At 37.4% G+C, this 18,433-nt stretch overlaps 1 protein-coding gene across 1 annotated transcript in view; it reads left to right on the forward strand.

The window, feature by feature from the left end:
* Window positions 1-303: 303 nt before the first annotated feature.
* Window positions 304-18,433, forward strand: part of LOC123645640 (aldehyde dehydrogenase 1A1-like) — a 40,259-nt gene continuing 22,129 nt past the window's right edge. Inside the window, exons 1-5 of the mRNA XM_045562095.1 lie at window positions 304-411; window positions 7,077-7,181; window positions 12,850-12,990; window positions 14,902-15,031; window positions 16,731-16,792. Coding sequence (XP_045418051.1) covers window positions 346-411; window positions 7,077-7,181; window positions 12,850-12,990; window positions 14,902-15,031; window positions 16,731-16,792 — 504 coding nt within the window. The 5' untranslated portion in view covers window positions 304-345. The remainder of the gene's footprint in view (window positions 412-7,076; window positions 7,182-12,849; window positions 12,991-14,901; window positions 15,032-16,730; window positions 16,793-18,433) is intronic.

Consider the following 18,433-nt stretch of genomic DNA (forward strand, 5'->3'; position numbering starts at 1 on the left):
TAATAACTGGACTTGGTGGCCAGAGCAGCTGTGCTGCATACTCTCATCACAGCTTTCAACTTTGTAAATTCATTCATCTGCAAATAGTGCAGTGTCTCCAGATGCAACTTCAATGCTGGAGAGCTGGTTTCTTAAGGATTTAAATATAAAGTCAAAGGCTTCCTGCCCTGGGTGCTACAAATAAGTAGTGTAGTTTTCTTTTTCTTTGCTCTGAATTTGTTCATCCAATCATATCCCAGTATGCAAATAAACTTTAGCCCTTGCAGATAAAAAGGAACAGATAAAGCCAAGTGCTCTATCAGAACCAAACCACCTGTCTCCTGTGTTCCAGGAGCTGAACCAGAAATGTCATCCTCAGGCAAGCCAGATGTACCTGCCCCACTCACCAATTTGAAGATTCAGCATACCAAGGTTAGTACAATTTGTATTTGCTGCTTTGACTCGGGTTTGTAAAAACTACATTCATTTGAAGAATGAAAGGTCAATTTAAGTAAACTTGTGAAAGAGCCCTTTGCAAATAGAAAAATAAAGGCTTGCAAAATGCAGGCCTGGGTTTAGTGTTCTGATCAAACAGTGAACTCTAAATCACATCTTTTCTTAAAAGATTTGCAAATGAAACGAATTCTCTTCTGTGTGAAACGTTCTTGTTCCAGGAATCAGTGGACTTTACTACGCAGTTCTATTAACTTCAGTATAACCGGAAAGAATCATAAGAGAAGCAGATACTCACTAGAAAAACTTACTGGAAAGAGCCAAACAAGTGGGAAATAATAGAAAACAAGAAAGGAGAAATAGAGCATACTGAAATAGTATCATTTTTTATATGCTTAGTAAAATGAGTGTTTGTGTATGAGGACTGAAGTCTGATAATTAGATGAGGAAGTTCCTGTTTCAAAAAAGTTCAAGTGGACTTACATTATTTCTCATATTTGGGGGAAGCAAGCATTCTTATTTATGTCTCTAGCCAGGTTTGTAGACTTCGGAAAAGGTGTATAATTATTAACTGATAAATAATTAGAGAAACAAGAGCAGGAGGCAGGTCCAGACTTCACAATCTGCAGCTAGGGAGAAAGAGGACAAGGATCCTACCTGTGCATTTCTGAGAGTATGTCTGAAGTTGGCCTGTTTCACACTGCTGCCAAGTCTGAATGCCTGCCTCTCTGTCAGAGCCGAGAACTCCAAAACAGGCTAAATAAATAAGCAAAACACAGTCTAACCAATCTAATCACTTAAAATTATCTTTAGGGTGTGATACAGAAAGTAAAGTAAGAAATGAACTATTGCAACTCAGGGGAGAGCCATTTTGCTTTCTGAATTAACTAGAGAAAAGCAGAGAGCCTTATAATTTAATGATACAGTAACAGTTCCTGCTCCTTTATTTCCATACTTGTGACCATGAATGGTTTTGCAGTCCTAAGGTCTGTTGCATTTTCATTTTCATATGCACAATGTATGAGGAAGTTGTTCAGCTCATTGGCTCTTTTCCTTAGGAAAGTGTCAGCAGAGATCAGATTGTGCCTTTAACTTGGCTGACCAGCACCTATGAAGTGTATTGAGGTATTATTTCCACAAGGTTTTATTAAAGGGAAAAATGCTTTCCATTTAATTTCATTACAAATGGGAACCTGAAAAATGTGGGTGAATCCATACCCTCAAACAATTTGCATTTGGCAAAAGTACGCCCAGAAGATTCCAAGACTCTAGTCTCCCTCACTTTCTTATTCCAGATTTGTCATTCACAGGAAATTTCAATTCAAAGTAGGGACTCACTAGAAAAACTTACTGGAAAGAGTCAAACAGGTGGCAATTATAGAAAATGAATAAGGGAGGAACAGTATCCTGAAATAGCATCTCTTTTCCATATGCTTAATACATTTTTATTTCTCCTATTTTGGTTTTGGTCACTCTTTCGTTTTGTTTTCATTCCTTTGACTGCAGTTAAAAAATTTTCCTCCCATCTGTTATTTCCTCCTTCATTTTCTTTTACATTTTTTGACTCTGAGTCCCAACGTTTTGCTTTACTGCCTTGAAAATAGTTGTCAGAGATCCAGCCTTGATTTTCTTAAACGTTTAACACCCTCCTGACTTTTGTTCAGTCTGTGTCCATCATTATTCATCCCCTGTCTTGTCCCCCAATTCTCCGTTGCCTTTGGTAATTTTTCAAGGGTCCTAAGGCTGAGGAAAAAGCTCACACACAACATACATCACTGCCTGCACATTGACACCACCACCCATCACTCCCAATGCTGTGACCCAGGATCTCAGGTTTGGAAATCCACACAGGTGATAGAAAACGGTCACTCTCACCACCCTCTCTCTCCCTTGGAATGTGCTGAAATCCTTCATGCATTGAAAGTGTCATCTGTTAAAGTCTCTCTGCCACCTAGGAAGTATTGGCTTCTCTTACTGGATCTAGAGCTGCTGGCCCATTGCTGTCTTGCAGAGACAGTATGAGTTTAGGGCACCTGGTATGTTTTGGAGGCAGTCAGGGGCTCTCCCCTTTAGCCAACTGGTTTTAAAATCTCATATCAACAGAGAAGGCGAATAGATCTTTATTTTGCACAGTAGTGAAATCCAGCTTAATCCAAACTCGAAATATTTTGATAAAATTGCTTATTTATTTGGAATTGTAGCATTATACCAAATGCATTAAGACATAATAGATTTACTCTGGAAAGGAAATTGTTTTTCAAAATTATGACTTATTCTTGAACACAAAACTGCATCCAGGAAATAGTCACTTATTTATCAAAGAGAATATGATACATCTCTTAAAACCTGACATATCTGAAATTGAAACAGTAAAAATCAGTTTTTAAGTTGCCTCAACATTCCCATGGATTGATTCCCCACATAAAAAGCACTTGAAATCCAAGAGTATGCATAGGCATCTATCATTTCCAATCAGTATTGTGAACCTAAAATTGACATCTCTATATACATATTATTCAAAAGTATCCTTAGCCCAAAATTCATAATAAGAATATAATTAATTTAGGCCGGGTGCGGTGGCTCACGCCTGTAATCCTAGCACTCTGGGAGGCCGAGGCTGATGGATCTCTCGAGGTCAGGAGTTCGAGACCAGCCTGAGCAAGAGCGAGATCCCATCTCTACTAAAAATAGAAACAAATTATCTGGCCAACTAAAAATATATATAGAAAAAATTAGCCGGGCATGGTGGTGCATGCCTGTAGTCCCAGCTACTCGGGAGGCTGAGGCAGTAGGATCGCTTAAGCCCAGGAGTTTGAGGTTGCTGTGAGCTAGGCTGACGCCAGGGCACTCACTCTAGCCCAGGCAACAGAGCGAGACTTTGTCTCAAAAAAAAAAAAAAAAAAGAATATAATTAATTTAATGGTTAAATAGCACCCAAGAATATTTTACTTTTATAGTATCATCCCTTTTCCCTTAAACTTGCTAAGGGCAATCAACAAATGGAAAATGACATTTTTGCCATGATAGAATATTTCTACAGGCCTAAAATAGACTTTATAATTATTGTAAAAAACATTCATTAGTCTAGACTTTCTCCACATAACCATTAAATATAACTATAGGAAGGGTGAGTATGCAAAAACATTTGGTGACATAGCTACAAGGCAAATGCCAAATGTAAAGCTAATAATGTTAAGACAGAAAAAAGGTAATTAAGGTACTTCCTACCAATACATTCTCCATAGCTAAGGGGAAGAAAAGTATGGTGCAATACCCGGCCTAACAACCCACAGGGGTGGAGAACCTGTGGCCTTGGGGCTACCTGTGGCCTTTTGGATCCTTGAATGCGGCCTTTTGACTGAATCCAAATTTTACAGAACAGGAATTTGTTCTGTGAAGTTTGGATTCGGTCAAGAGGCCACACTTGGGGATCTGGAGGGTCACATGTGGCCTTGAGACCATAAGATCTGAGTTCTTTTTATATGCTGAAAGACCTCGGTGTGTAGGAGAATGTACATAATTCATAATTTGCAAACTGTATTATTGCATCACTCTACTCTAAAACCTATGACTCCATGATTGGATTATTAAAGTAGTCTGGGGCTAATTTCCTGGACTTTGATTGCTCTACTTCAAATCAATTTTGGGTACTTTAAAATCAGTATTCATAAAACATCCATCTGATGCAGTCATTCCCTTATGTCCAGAATAGAATACAAACTTCTCACTCTGGGGATCAAGCTCCACAACAAATGCAGTTTATTTTCATCGTCAGACGTTATCTATAATTTGTTTTTGCTGGAACTCTCTGTTCTGTTAGGAGCTGATCTCTTTACTGTGCTACAGAACTTCCCAAGGTTGGTCCCTCCTTTGCTCATTGTTTTTCTTTCCACCAATCCAATCCCGTCCTTCAAGGATGCACTCTTCCAGCCTGCCTCCCTCTATACCATTTATTATCTAACCCACTGCTTTGGCCACTTTACTCCACAACCTTTAATTCTTTACTGCTGATCTTGGTATAAATACGCTCTCCTCCAAGATTATAGAACCCTGGAGAGCAGTGGTCATGGCTAACTCGTCTCACATTTTCCCACAGTACCATCCAGAGTGTGTCTCAAGTATTTACTCATTATTTCACAAACACTTTTCCGATGGAACAAAAGTGACTAGCCAGGGTTATATAAATGTAAGCACAAGTTAAAACAAAAGTTGGGTTTACAGCGTTCTTAGATTAAATGTTAAAACTGAATAATACAGAACAGTTTCTGGTAATTTGGGATCTGCTACAGCTAATCTCTTCTGTTGCCTGCAGGCTGCCAGGTAAACTTGTGTTTTGACCTTAGGTTAATGCTCATTTACAAAACATTCACTGACTTTAATCTGAAGGGGGAGTTTTATGTATAGTTTAGATATAAGATTTTGATGATGAAACTAGATGGTACATATATATTGTAATGAGTCTTTCACTAAAAGAGATTATATAGATTGAAATAAGCTCTAATGTATTGAGAGTATATTGAGAACTTGAAACCACAAATTATCACACACCTAAAGTTAAGAGACTCAGGCAAGAGCTCGAAAGTTTCAGCACAGGCCTAATAGAATGTAATCAATTCTATATGTTTTTATTTTATTTTTTAGTGAAATCATACTGTAGAAGAGTGGAATTCTGGGTATATCTCTGACAGAATGATATTGTGTTCTCTTAATTTAGAGATACAAAGTCTGAGAAGGTAATACAACCTTCAGGGCAGAGAGAAGGTAGGACTAGCAAGTGGGAGTAAATCTAATACAAGTTTTGAAAGGCCCATTAAAAAATCTGGGGCAAGTACTGTAATGTCTTTAGGTTTTTTTTAGAGTTTCATGCACTGAGATATAGATACCTAACATTAACACAAAGCAGAACGTATAATGGACTTTAATAGTAGGGTACCAACACAAGAAATAAAGGGATGAAAAAAGAAGAAATACTAGCTTTTGTGAGAAACAGAACACAAAAGAGGTATTTCTTGTTTTTTTTTTTTTTTTATTTCAGCTCATCACGGGGGTACAAAAGCTCAGGTTATATACATTGTCCATGTCCCGCCCATTCCCCTGAGTCAGAGCCTCAGGCGTGTCCATTCTCCAGACAGTGCGCCTGGCACTCACCATGTAGTCATACCTCCATCCCCTCCCCCCACGCCCCACCTCCCCGAGTCAGCACCCTCAATCATGACCATTCCCCAGACAGTGCGCAACGCACTCATCATGTAGGCATACACCCATCCCCTCCCCCCACCCCCCATCTCAGTCTGATATCCAGTTGGTATCATTCTGCGATGTGCATTTAGGTGATGATCAGGGAAACCAATTTTCTGGTGAGTACATGTGATGCTTGTTTTTCCATTCTTGGGATACTTCACTTAATATAATGGGTTCCAACTCTCTCCAGGAGAACCAAAGAGATGTTGTATCACCGTTATTTCTTATAGCTGAGTAATACTCCATGGTATACATATACCATAATTTGCTAATCCATTCGTGAATTGATGGACATTTGGGTTGTTTCCACATCTTTGCAATTGTGAATTGTGCTGCTATAAATATTTGGGTACAGGTGTCTTTGTCATAGAATGACTTTTGTTCCTTTGGGTATATGCCTAATAATGGGCTTGCTGGATGGAATGGTAGGTCTACGTGAATCTGTTTAAGGTATCTCCATAATGCTTTCCACAGGGGTTGCACTAGTTTGCAGTCCCACCAGCAGTGTATGAGTGTTCCTGTCTCTCTGCATCCATGCCAACATGTGTTGTTTTTCTTAATTTGACTTTGTCAAATACTTTTCTGTATGGAAAAGTGAATGAGATATCAAAGCTGGTTGCTTAATGAAATGTAAATTCAGTGATATAAAAGTTGAAACTGAGACTTTTTGACTGACATCCACTTTTAATATTTCTGTTCTTCTATACTGCACACAGAACGAAATTCCCTATTTCCTAGAGTTCTGTCTTTCTTTAGTTGCATGTCTTACATATCACTAAAAAATGTAGTGCCTGATTTCATTTGAGGACAAATAAATTCTCAGGAAATCTTTTGAAAAGGAGAATGAAACTCCTATGCTTTTAAAAAGCCAGTGAAATCATATCACTAGCTAAATTTTTCTGAGCAAAATTTTTTTAAAATCCTTTATGTTAGCATAATTATTTTACTAGCATTAAAACAGTAAGATAAAGGATTAGAAAGTAGTCACTTATGATATCAAATCACCAGTAGCCAAAAATGAGGATGTTGAGAAATTGAAGTGGAAAATAGAAGCAATGTGTTTTAAAGATCAAGCCCACTAAAGCCTCCACTCTTGCCTCAAATTCATGGCTATTTTAGGTAAAATCTTTCATTTCTAGATTGTCTCCTCTAGTCTGTATTTTCTAGGGTTCAAATGAATGTATATCTTTGTGAAACTTAAAATCACTTTGTATTCTATTTCAGAGAGAGAGTGTGTGTGTGTGTGTGTGCGTTTATGCACAGAATGTCTTAAACAGCCAATAAATTTTGAAGGATGAAGGGATAGGCATCATTTAGGCATTGTGTAATGCTTTAAGTTTATAAAAATTTCCAACCTTTGCTGCATATTTAAATATCTTTGTATCTACTTTCCATCCCTACAGATCTTCATAAACAATGAATGGCATAGTTCAGTGAGTGGCAAGAAATTTCCTGTCCTTAATCCTGCAACTGAGGAGATAATCTGCCATGTAGAAGAAGGCGATAAGGTGAGTTTTTAAATACTAGTTCCATTTTTATGCCAGATTTGTTGGTTTCTTGCCATTCTGAGCTCCCAAACTCCATTGCAAATATAAGAGACATGTCAGAAAAATGTGGCTTCTGATGCAGGCTGGGGAACTTTTCTAAGTTGTTCTTGGTACATAAAGACACAGTAGTCACGTCATGACGATGATGAGCCTGTGCTTCTGGGTGTCTTGGTGAGGTTTTCATACTATTTTTTCTTGCTTGATTTTAAACTGAAATAGCGTCTAGATGTATTATACAGGCTGCCTAAGGAGGGATTAATCATAGGCTTGAAAAGGAGAGAAATCCTTTATTAACATAACATTGTTAGTTCTAGGTTGCTAGATAAAACTAAGAAGTTAACATAGAACTTAAAGAACAATAAATTACCAAGTTATTTCATTAAAAATCATTGAGTTAATATTAACATTTTTGATGTTTTAGTTCTGGAGCCTTGAACATTTAGCTTTGCCACTGGAATTAGTTTTATCAGTAAAACAAGTCTCTGCTCCTGAATTTCCAGTTGGGACCTTGTCAGGTAGTCTGAGGACTTTTGTTGGCACAGTTTGCAGGATTTACCTTCTTCCTAACATGTGGTAAGGGAAGGCTGATAATCATACTAGTAGCCTTAGAAATCTTTGCCACTGACGTGCTCGGTGCTCACTGAGAGTTAGTACTGCTCAGACAAGCAATCAAGGACGCTCAGTAACATCCAGCAAAGCTTCACACCAGGTCATGATGCTGACTGAGGTATCTGGACATTAGATCACTGAAACTCAGTTGTTCATGATACAAACTGTTCATGGTGAGCTGCTGTTTGCTTGACAACCAGCACTCGCTTATTCTTTTTGGAATTATTCAAAACTTTTGTTTTCAAATAATTATTGATGTTCTTGCAATTTTTCTGGAAAATGTATAATAAACTCTGGATAACATTGCTTCATGAAAGGTACAAATCAAGCAAATTACATAGTCACAGTAAACCCAATATGCTAGAACTGACTCTTTAGATAATGAGCCAAGAGGTTTTAGGGATTTAATTTAGGAGTAGAATGGCGCTCACAATGGGCTATGTACCCCCTTTCAGTGGCATTATAAGGACAGAAGGAGGGGCCAGAACAAATGGAGGTTACAAAGCAAAGCACAGATGTGGGTGGGAAATGTTTTCTTTTCACTTTAGTGACTCTTTTAGGCTCTGTTGACTAATCCTGAAAACTGCTTTTAATACTAAAGCATGACCTAACAAATAATTGGTGGGGATAAAAGTAAATGTCCATTAAAGTCAGTGCCTGTGACAGGTGTAAAAGTAGAACTGGTCTGATGACTATTTTCTGCATCTCTGAATGAATTTGGTGTGGAGATGGACCATGTGGGAGTGACTGAAGAGTTCAGTTCTCCCTTAAGTGTGCTCAACAGCCATTTGATATCTCAGCAACATTTGAACTGTCTTTGTGCACTCAGCCTGTGGCCCTTTCCTCTAAAGAAGAACATTCTAAATGCCACCAGCAAAAGTGTTATTAACGTTGGCAAATCTGAGTTTATGTACCAAATTGTTTTCTGGTTAATTCAAAAATTATATCTCTGACAAAGTCAGTCCTGGAATAAAAATCCAAGAAATGATAGTTTTGGAATTAAAAAAGAAAATAACCCTGATGCCTAAGTAATTAAAAAATAAACAAAAAACAACCCCGATGCCTAAGAATTTTGAATAATGTAAAAATTTTTGTTATATAATGAAACCTATTGAAATATTTATTATATAAATGTCATAGAAGATGCATCCTTATATAAAATCGGTATAACTTGAAAACTTTTTAAGATAGATAACAAATTATTAAATATTTATTGACTGCCTATTGTAGGCCCTGAATAGTAAGACATATCATAGCTTATAATACAGATAGTAGTAAATATTCAAAGGATTTCATTATTAGGGCAGTCTTACAGAGCTATAAGAACTAGATTTTACAGTCAGATATAGATTAAATTTTGGTTCTACTAGCTGCTGGATATCATGTCTGAGCCACAGTCTACTCACCTGAAAACCAAAGTCAGTGATGCTTAGCTCTAGCAGTACTGGTGGGACTGTAAAGGACTTACCTTGTGCCTGGAGCTTAGTAGGCTCTTGACTAGAAGCTATTATCAAGCTGGATTAGTCTGGTGAGGGTTTAGCTAGATTGATATTTGAGCTGGGTGTTAAAGAATATGTAAGATTTTTAAAGTAAAGTGGTGGACTGGTAGATCACTCTAGCAAGAAGAGTTACAGGAGCAAAGGTGAGAAGGAGTTGGGTCAGATAGAGTAGAAAAAATGTGAACACTAAGTTAGAGTGGGTGAGGTAAAGCCCAACAGCGTTGGACCTTGAGAACCAGGCAGAGGAGTTTGGCCTTCAGACTGTAGATAAAATGGAACAGTTGTAAATGTTTGAAAGAGAGAATGATAAGACAACAGTACTTGAAGGTTAGCCTGGTAGCAATAGTCAAGACAGTTCAGGGAGAAAAGAGAATGAACTTGGGAAGGCTATTGACAATGTGAAATGAGAAGGGCCTAAATAGTGCAGGACAGTGAAAATGGAAAGGAAGATTAGAATATACTAGAACTACCAAGAGTTATTGTTAAAGGTTGTTTTGACTGCTAGGACTACAGTAACAATTGCCACAACTTAATCAACACTTACCATGCCTGTCATACAGAAAACGTGTTTCAAGTGTTACTTTATTTAATCTTCAACACAACCCTGTGAGATAACCATGTCCCTATTTTAAAGATAAGAAAACTGAACCTTAGAGAAGTTCTGCCACAACATATTTCCCCAGAATATTTTTCACAGTTTCTTATAATGTATTGGGGTGATGACTTGGTTGTATGTCTCTCCCATTTGATTGAATATTCCAAAAGGGCAATCTCCTTACTTCATTTTTCTATCATTAGCAGCCTGATGCTTAGAATACTACAGAGTGGCATGTTTATCAATCAAATCTTTAGATGGATGGATGTGTAGTCAAATAGCTCAAAGTTTACATAGCTAATAAGGAGAAATCAGAATTCAAATCTGGATTGTTTTGTTCTAAAACAATATATTAACTATCATTATTCTATTTCCGTTCCTGTAAGATAAATATAAGATATAAGAAAAGGAAGGGCATGATCCAAAAGACATAAGCACAAAAACATCTTTATTTATAGCAGCATTCTCTAGGGATGTGCTTTCCATACGGCAGAGTTACTTGTCCTGAAGCCAGTTTCTCCATAGCCCTTTGGGAGGCCAGGATGCCTATAATGCCCCATATTTGGCTAAGGCTCATGGCAGGACACTGAGCAGAAGATCCAAATGAAAGCTGTGTCACACAGATCTGTTTAAAAACAAAGCAGCATATATTTTGTAGGCCATGGTATCCACAGATCATACTGGCAATCTCAGATTCTTATGGCTTGCTTTTCTTTATTTTTTTTAACATTCGTCTCTGAATTTAACTTGAAAAAATTTAGAACCTATGGCATGAGACAGGGTCCAAATATAAGCAATCAATGTGATTAACTGAATGCCCCAAATATGCACTGTGCATGTGTGTGTGTTCATGTGTGTGTGTGTGTGTATAATTTCTCAGGAAAAGCAAGCAATGAATGCATGTATTTTATTGTATATACTCATCATTCTCTCAAAAGTTAGACAGTGAGATATACCAGTGTATGATATATTATAGTGAAAGAATCTTTGCTTCTAGTCAGTAAGTATCATCACTTGATCATAACAGATTGTACTTCTAAAATATCCCTCTTACCCCAAATCATCTTAGTTTGGTGAGAAATACTATAAAAGTTATATTTCATTTGTAGACTTGTAAGTTTAGAGTTTCTTGACTGAATACAGCCTAAGCCTAAGGAGGGGGATATTATTTTGAGGTCCATGATTCTCCAAGGGGGACGTGTCATGCTTGGATGGGATTTAGCTTAATTTTGTACAACTTAAAACAGGGTAATTACCCACACCCTCCCCTCAATTCTCAAAGGGAATTATGTCTCCTGAAAAAATTTGCAAGCTACTGCCTTATGATGTAGTGATGATTTATGGAGCACACATAGTTTCATGCGGTGGCCAATCCTATGTATGAAGTAATATTGAAATGATCTATGCCTTTAAGGTGCTTGCAACTGACTTGCTGGAGGAAAAAAAGGATATATGAGGTAGTGATGAAAGAGGGAGGTGGTGACTCCTGTAGTAGGTATATTCTGCAGAGTGCAGAAGAGGTCTGAACAAAGATCTGCAGGGGAATGGAGGGGCCAGGGCAACATTTGTAACTGAGGTAGATTAGGAAAGAACCAGAGGAGATACCTGGTATAGAAAAACGCAGAATAGTAGAAAGAGCTTGCATGAAGACAATAGGAGAGGGCCAGGCGCGGTGGCTCACGCCTGTAATCCTAGCTCTGGGAGGCCGAGGCGGGTGGATCGCTCGAGGTCAGGAGTTTGAGACCAGCCTGAGCAAGAGTGAGACCCCGTCTCTACTAAAAAAAGTAGAAAGAAATTATCTGGCCAACTAAAAATATATATACAAAAAATTAGCCAGGCATGGTGGCTCATGCCTGTAGTCCCAGCTACTTGGGAGGCTGGGGCAGTAGGATTGCTTAAGCCCAGGAGTCTGAGGTTGCTGTGAGCTAGGCTGATGCCACGGCACTCACTCTAGCCCAGGCAACAGAGCGAGACTCTGTCTGGAAAAAAAAAAAAAAAAAAAGAAGACAATAGGAGAGTGGAGTCAAAGAGTCTAGACCGAGTGTGGAATCACTTTACTATTTGTCTTTTGCTAGAATGAATGTAGTTTGAAGCAGTGCATTATTAATAATAAGAAAATGACTTCTTTACCTATTTAGTGTTTAAAAAAACCTCTTTGTACCCAGATGGGAAATGGGAGGAGGGGCTGCTTCCTGAAGACCCTTCGATATACCAGGTCCACTTCCTCTGTGCCTTTTCCCTCTGCACAAAAAGAATGGGCACATGTTTATAACATTTACTCTTCAACAGCAAAGAAAAGTTCTTATTCACCCTCTAATAGGCCCTTCATGAGAATGGACAGGCTGTAGAGAGTCAGCAGAGATCAAAGAAAATATTCACTACTTTGGATCTTGAGCTTAGCCTGGAACTCCTATAACCCAGTCACCAAGGGCGTGTAACGTGTGGTGACAGCAAGCAAAGGCTCTACAAGTGAGACGAGCTCTGTTTAAAACGCAGTTCTGCCCCTCTTAGTTATTGACCTTGGGTAAATCTCCTCTCTCTTTGCTTGAATTTCTTCATCTGTAAAACGGGGAACATGTCTGTCCCATTAAATGACTGAGAATTAAATGAGTTAATATCTGTAAAGTTATTAGAACATTGCTTGGGATATAGCAAGCATGCAAATGATAGCAACTATTACTATAATATTTATATTCTAGGAAATCAAGCATATGCGAGATGTGTGGAGCTGGTCATTCTAGAGATCATTCAGCAAGTGTAACTGCAACATGGTGTAGTTGAGTGTGCACAGTGTGCTAGACTTCAGGCTATTGGAGACACAGTGCCTGCTTGTCAGGAGCTTCAGTCTATTTCGTTGTGTTATTGCCATTGGACTGGCTGATCGAGTATGTTCAGCCTACTGAATTAAATTCCCTTTGACTCACAGGAGGATGTTGACAAAGCAGTGAAGGCCGCAAGACAGGCTTTTCAAATTGGTTCTCCATGGCGTACTATGGATGCTTCAGCGAGGGGACGACTATTATTCAAGTTGGCTGATTTAATCGAAAGAGATCGTCTCTTGCTCGCAGTGAGTATTAACCAAACTGGATAGGTAGATAGAGCTCTCAAAAGCATTCATTGTTTGAATTGGCAAGTTCTTTTGGTTTTAGTGATCACCACATGCTCTCTACAAGCAAAATGAAAAGACTTTATCTTTATCTCCCAGCTCTTGTGTAGGTAGGACTCCGACCATTGAGTGTATTCTCAAAGTACTAATCTGTACTCCAGTTCTGGGTGATGTCAATTTCTGCTCCCATAATAGATTCTACAGTCTAAATGTTGTCAAACCCCAAGTTAAACCAAATTAAAGAAATTTCTTTCCTCTACAACTTCTTCTCAAATCCTTTAACAAGGTCACATGGAGTCTGAATCTCATGGAATGAGGTACTGGGTTTCTTAAAGTACTTGACTAGTGAACACTTTTAGGGAAAACAAATCATTTGTTAAAGGTGCCCCAAATATTTCTCTAAAATAAATCTCATTTCTTTTTAGAGAAATGTATATCCAATAGGCCACCAAGGTATATAATAAATGGATACTTTTTCTCTCCCTGAAATGTCTGTTCACAATGGTCATAATTAAATGATGCTCTTTTTACAGGTGAAAAAGGCAAAGATTAAAGAAAGAAAATCCAATTATGGAGGTGTTTATAAAAATTGTTTTTGCTTTGTTTTTTTAACTTATATTTTAGCCTTTAGATAAGTCAGTGGGTGATATCATTGTGGAGAGTATTTCCTCCTCGTTTTTGTCTTCTCAGTTGGGCATTATAATGAAGGCAATTTAACCCAAACCAATACCAAGATCAGGTTCCATAGTACATTTTTATTACCTTTAGAATCTTAAAGTGGCAGTTACAGAGAAGCCTGCTTTTCTTAAAAAAAAAAAAAAATCAACATTAGCAATTACAGTTAATGAAAGAACCATTTATTACTCAACTGGTGATTCAGCATAATTCAAAGTATACAAAAACGTGGAGATAGAAGGTATATACAATAAAACTATATAAACCAAAATGTCCTGTAGAAGAAAGCAGATTTTGCATAAACTTGGCTTCTCTTATTCATCCGATCTGTTAACTGCCTGTCAGCATAAGGTCCTATGGGGGAAAGGTACAGTCATACAAAAATTGTGTTTGGTTAAATTTTGAGATGGTAGACAGTGTAACACAGAGACAGGACACCTTTAACAGTTTATCACCTGGATATTCCTGCCAGGTAATCACCCCAGCAGAACATTATATCCCAAAGAGTTCTTGAAAGTTCTGCTTAAGTAGAGAAGGAAAAGAGGAGATAGGTCATCCTATAATGGTTAGGGCACTAGACTACAAAATGTTGAACTTTATAGACCATTCAAATGATAATTATGGTAATAATGGCAAAACTGGGAGTTTCATCATTAAAAATTCTGCTGAGGAAAATTATGAATGAAAAATCCAGGTGTTACTTAAGTTTGTATGAATAGCTTGCCTATATCCACATGGAATGCAAAAATTAAAAATGATTATTGAGCCATCATTAATAGTCACTGACAATAAATTGTCACATAGAGTTGGATTACACAGTAAGTGAAATCTGGTTGAAACTCTGATCTGACTGAAACTGGGTACCATTCTCACCTGCTGTGTGTACATCAAATTGTGACTGATTCCTAGAAAGTTTGTTAGCTGGAGGACATTCAAAATGAGATTAAAAAGCACTAGTCTTTACAAACCGGAATCTCACAATCCTTTGTACCCAGATCTTGCTATGTGACCTCAAGCAAGTCATTTTAACTCTTATTTTAGTCTCTTTTTTAAAAAGAGGATGTTAGACAAGATGACTTAAGATTTCTTCTATTTTCAAAATTTTCTAGCACATGATTATTCAAAATATTGACTATATGTATTTTTAATGTAAAACTTTTATGGAATTTTAGATTTGGAATTTGATCTGTTTTTCAGACAATGGAGGCAATGAATGGTGGAAAACTATTTCCCAATGCATATCTGATGGATGTATTAGGCTGCATAAACGCGTTACGCTACTGTGCAGGCTGGGCTGACAAGATCCAGGGCCGTACAATACCAGTTGGTGAGTAGCTTTGGGAAACCCCTAGGGGTGGGAATAGCAGTGAGGATATTACTATAGAGCTGAATAATTTTAAACTCTCACTTTTAAAGATGTCAACCACATAAAGAAAAATTGTTTTCCCCTAGACTTTGAGACAACACAGCTCTGAACCTGGAAGTGCTGTTAAGATTCATCAAATGGCTTTTTTATTTTTTTTCTTTGTGGCCAAGAAGACTCAGATCCAAGAAACCTTGGATATGAGCTCGAACAAATGGCTTTTAAAGTTGTTTCAGCATAATCATGCAGAAGATAACACTATGCATATTTTAGAAAATATTAAAATAAGAACATTCTTATGGCCACCATTACTGATTTTATGCAATTGTCTCTCTAAGGGCTCAACCAAACTTTTTAAAGCTGGCTTCAGAAGTTATTTCTTTGGGTTTTATTCCAATAGTGACATTTCTACCCTTTCTATAATGTAATTATTTATGCCTCTTTGCATGTCCAGGATGAGTCAATTATGATCATCTGTGCCTGGTCAAACGCAATATAATTAGACCAGACTAATTAAACAAACTAATTCACATTGATTTGTTTCAAATAGCTTCAAAGCAAGAAGGAACTGTGTTTATAGGCCAAGTTAAGTATTCGTGTGCGTAAAGATGTATGTATGTAGTGGAGTATGTACAAAATTGGGTAGAAATATGAAAAACACTTTGTATAAAATATGAAAAAGCATCACTGTGCGAAACACTATTGGTAGAATTTAATTCATGTAAACGTATTGGCTTGAGGAATACAACACCCCAGAACTGGCCCTGATGTGCATTTCCAATCTACTTTTAACGTCAGATAGGTCAGAAGTTGTAACCAGGAAGGGAAAAGAGGAGAGTGAAACCATGATGGTGTGAAGAAATGTGACTATCTTAATGACTGTCTCACTTTATTCTGGGACAAAATGGTAGAAGCCATTTAAAGCACAAATAGATGTCGATATAGAGAGTTCTTGCTGAAGCCAGGAGGCTTCTGTGGGAACCAAAACAGAAGAGAGCACAAAACACAATGTAACTCTCGGAATGACCACATCAACTTTGAAGCACATAAATCAGTCAAATCTAGATTGAAAAGAAATATCTTTTATTTCAGGCATTTGTTTTCATGGATTAAGAGAATTTACTTTTATGGTTTGGTAGGCAAATAGAAAACAACATTTTAGAACAAGTGAGTAGGAAAGGATTATTAATCATAGAGAGGTTTTAAAAAATTATCTGTTTTTTCATTTTACTATTTTTTAAAGTGTTATATTTTTGAAAAAAAGTTACTATTACTGATAGAACTTCGAGCTGCCAGAAACACATGTGAATATGGTTCTTCTCTTAGCTGGAGACCTCTTCTTTCCTTTCTGATCAGTTTTTTTAACTAAACTTTGAGAAGAAGGATGATTTAGAAATCAGCTGACTTAGATGATGAGAGATAGAATTAATTATCTTTCATATTGTTTCCAATTTTGTGTTTTGCTTTCACCTAACTCAATTTTATGGTTCCTGTCATTCCAAATTAGGACTTGAGAACTCCATTTTCATTTTGCGAACAGTTGGAGATGTGTTTTATATTTTAATTATTGTCTACACTATTCTCTCATATCAGCCCCAAAACACCATTCTGTGAATGACAAATACATTGGTCTATATATAACTCTGTGTATTTCACTTTCTAGATGGAAACGTTTTTACTTATACAAGGCATGAACCTATTGGTGTATGTGGCCAAATCATTCCTGTAAGTTGTTGTTCTATATAATTCTAAATTTTTTTAAAAAAGAATTCTAATTTTATTAGATTTAGTAATGAAACTTCATACAACACAAATAGATTCCTATATATTTGTTTTTTATTTATTAAATTTTTAATTTCAGAATATTACGGAGTTACAGATGCTTTTGTAACATAAATTGCCTTTGCACTATCTGAGTCAGAGCTATACCAGCATGCCAATCCCCCAGAGAGCCCGCACCACACATGTTAGGTGTGAATTTACCCCTCCCTCTCCCCCTCACCTACCCAATCCCCAGTGAATGTTACTTTGTATGTGCACATAAATGTTGATCGATTAGTATCAATTTAATGGTGAGTACATGTGGGTTTTGTTTTTGCCATTCTTGTGATCCTTCACTTAGAAGAATAGTTTCTAGTTACAATCAGGTTAATACAAGAGGTATTAGTTCACCATTTTTTATGGCTGAATAGTACTCCATAGTATGCGTATACCATATTTTATTAATCCACTCATGTACTGATGGACACTTGCATTGTTTCCACATCTTTGCAATTGTGAATTGTGCTGCTATAAATATTCAACTGCAGATGTCTTTTTTTATAGAAAGTCTTTTTTTCCTTTGGGTAAATACCCAGTAGTGGGAATTGTGGGATCAAATGGTAGTTCTACTTTTAACTCTCTCAGGTATCTCCATATAACATTCCATAGAGGTTGTACTAGTTTGCAGTCCCACCATCAGTGTATGAGTGTTCCTCTCTCTCTACATTCACACCAACATTTGTTTTGGGACTTTTTCATAAAGGCCATGCTCACTGGAGTTAAGTGATATCTCACTGTGGTTTTGATTTGTATTTCCCTGACGATGAGAGATGTTGAGCATTTTTCATGGGTTTGTTGGCCATTAGTCTCCTTATATATTTGTTAAATATAGAATAAATATAGGATTTGCTGAACTTGGTCTCGCTGTGACTAAACATCTTAGATATTAATTAGGTAGTCCAAAAACCTATCTATATCCTGGCATGTCTCTTGAGATTATTTCAGTACTACAGTATCAACAGATCTTAACCTTATACTCTATGGGTTGTTTTTTAAAATCATATTTTGTCCTCTCTTTAAGAGCCATGTTTCATAGGTGCATGGCAAAGTGCTCATAGAGGGCACATCGGCTGCAGGTCACCCTTTTAGTGAAATGTAGTGGGCTCTGTTAGTCTCCAACACTCTTCATCTCCTCACTGAGGCTTCTCATTACAGAGAATAGTACCAGAGTGTTCTAATCCTGTAGAGTTGGAACCCATTCTACTAAGTGAAGTATCCCAAGAATGGAAAAATAAGCACCACATGTACTCACCATCAGATTGGGTTCACTGCTCATCACCTAAGAGCACATTTAGGAATAACAATGATCGGGTGTCAGGCAGATGTGGGTGGGGGAGGGGATGGGTGTATACACACATAATGAGTGAGATGCGCAATGTCTAGGGAATGGACAAGTTTGAAGCTCTGAGTCAGGGGGGCGGTGGGGGGCAAGGGCAATATACGTAACCTAAACTTTTGTATCCCCACAATATGCTGAAATAAGAATAAAAAAAAATGAAAGAAACAATACCAGAGGCATTTAGAGCACTGTATGGAATATATTGT

The sequence above is a fragment of the Lemur catta genome, chromosome 10 (assembly GCF_020740605.2).
Source record: "Lemur catta isolate mLemCat1 chromosome 10, mLemCat1.pri, whole genome shotgun sequence".
Lineage (NCBI taxonomy): Eukaryota > Metazoa > Chordata > Mammalia > Primates > Lemuridae > Lemur > Lemur catta.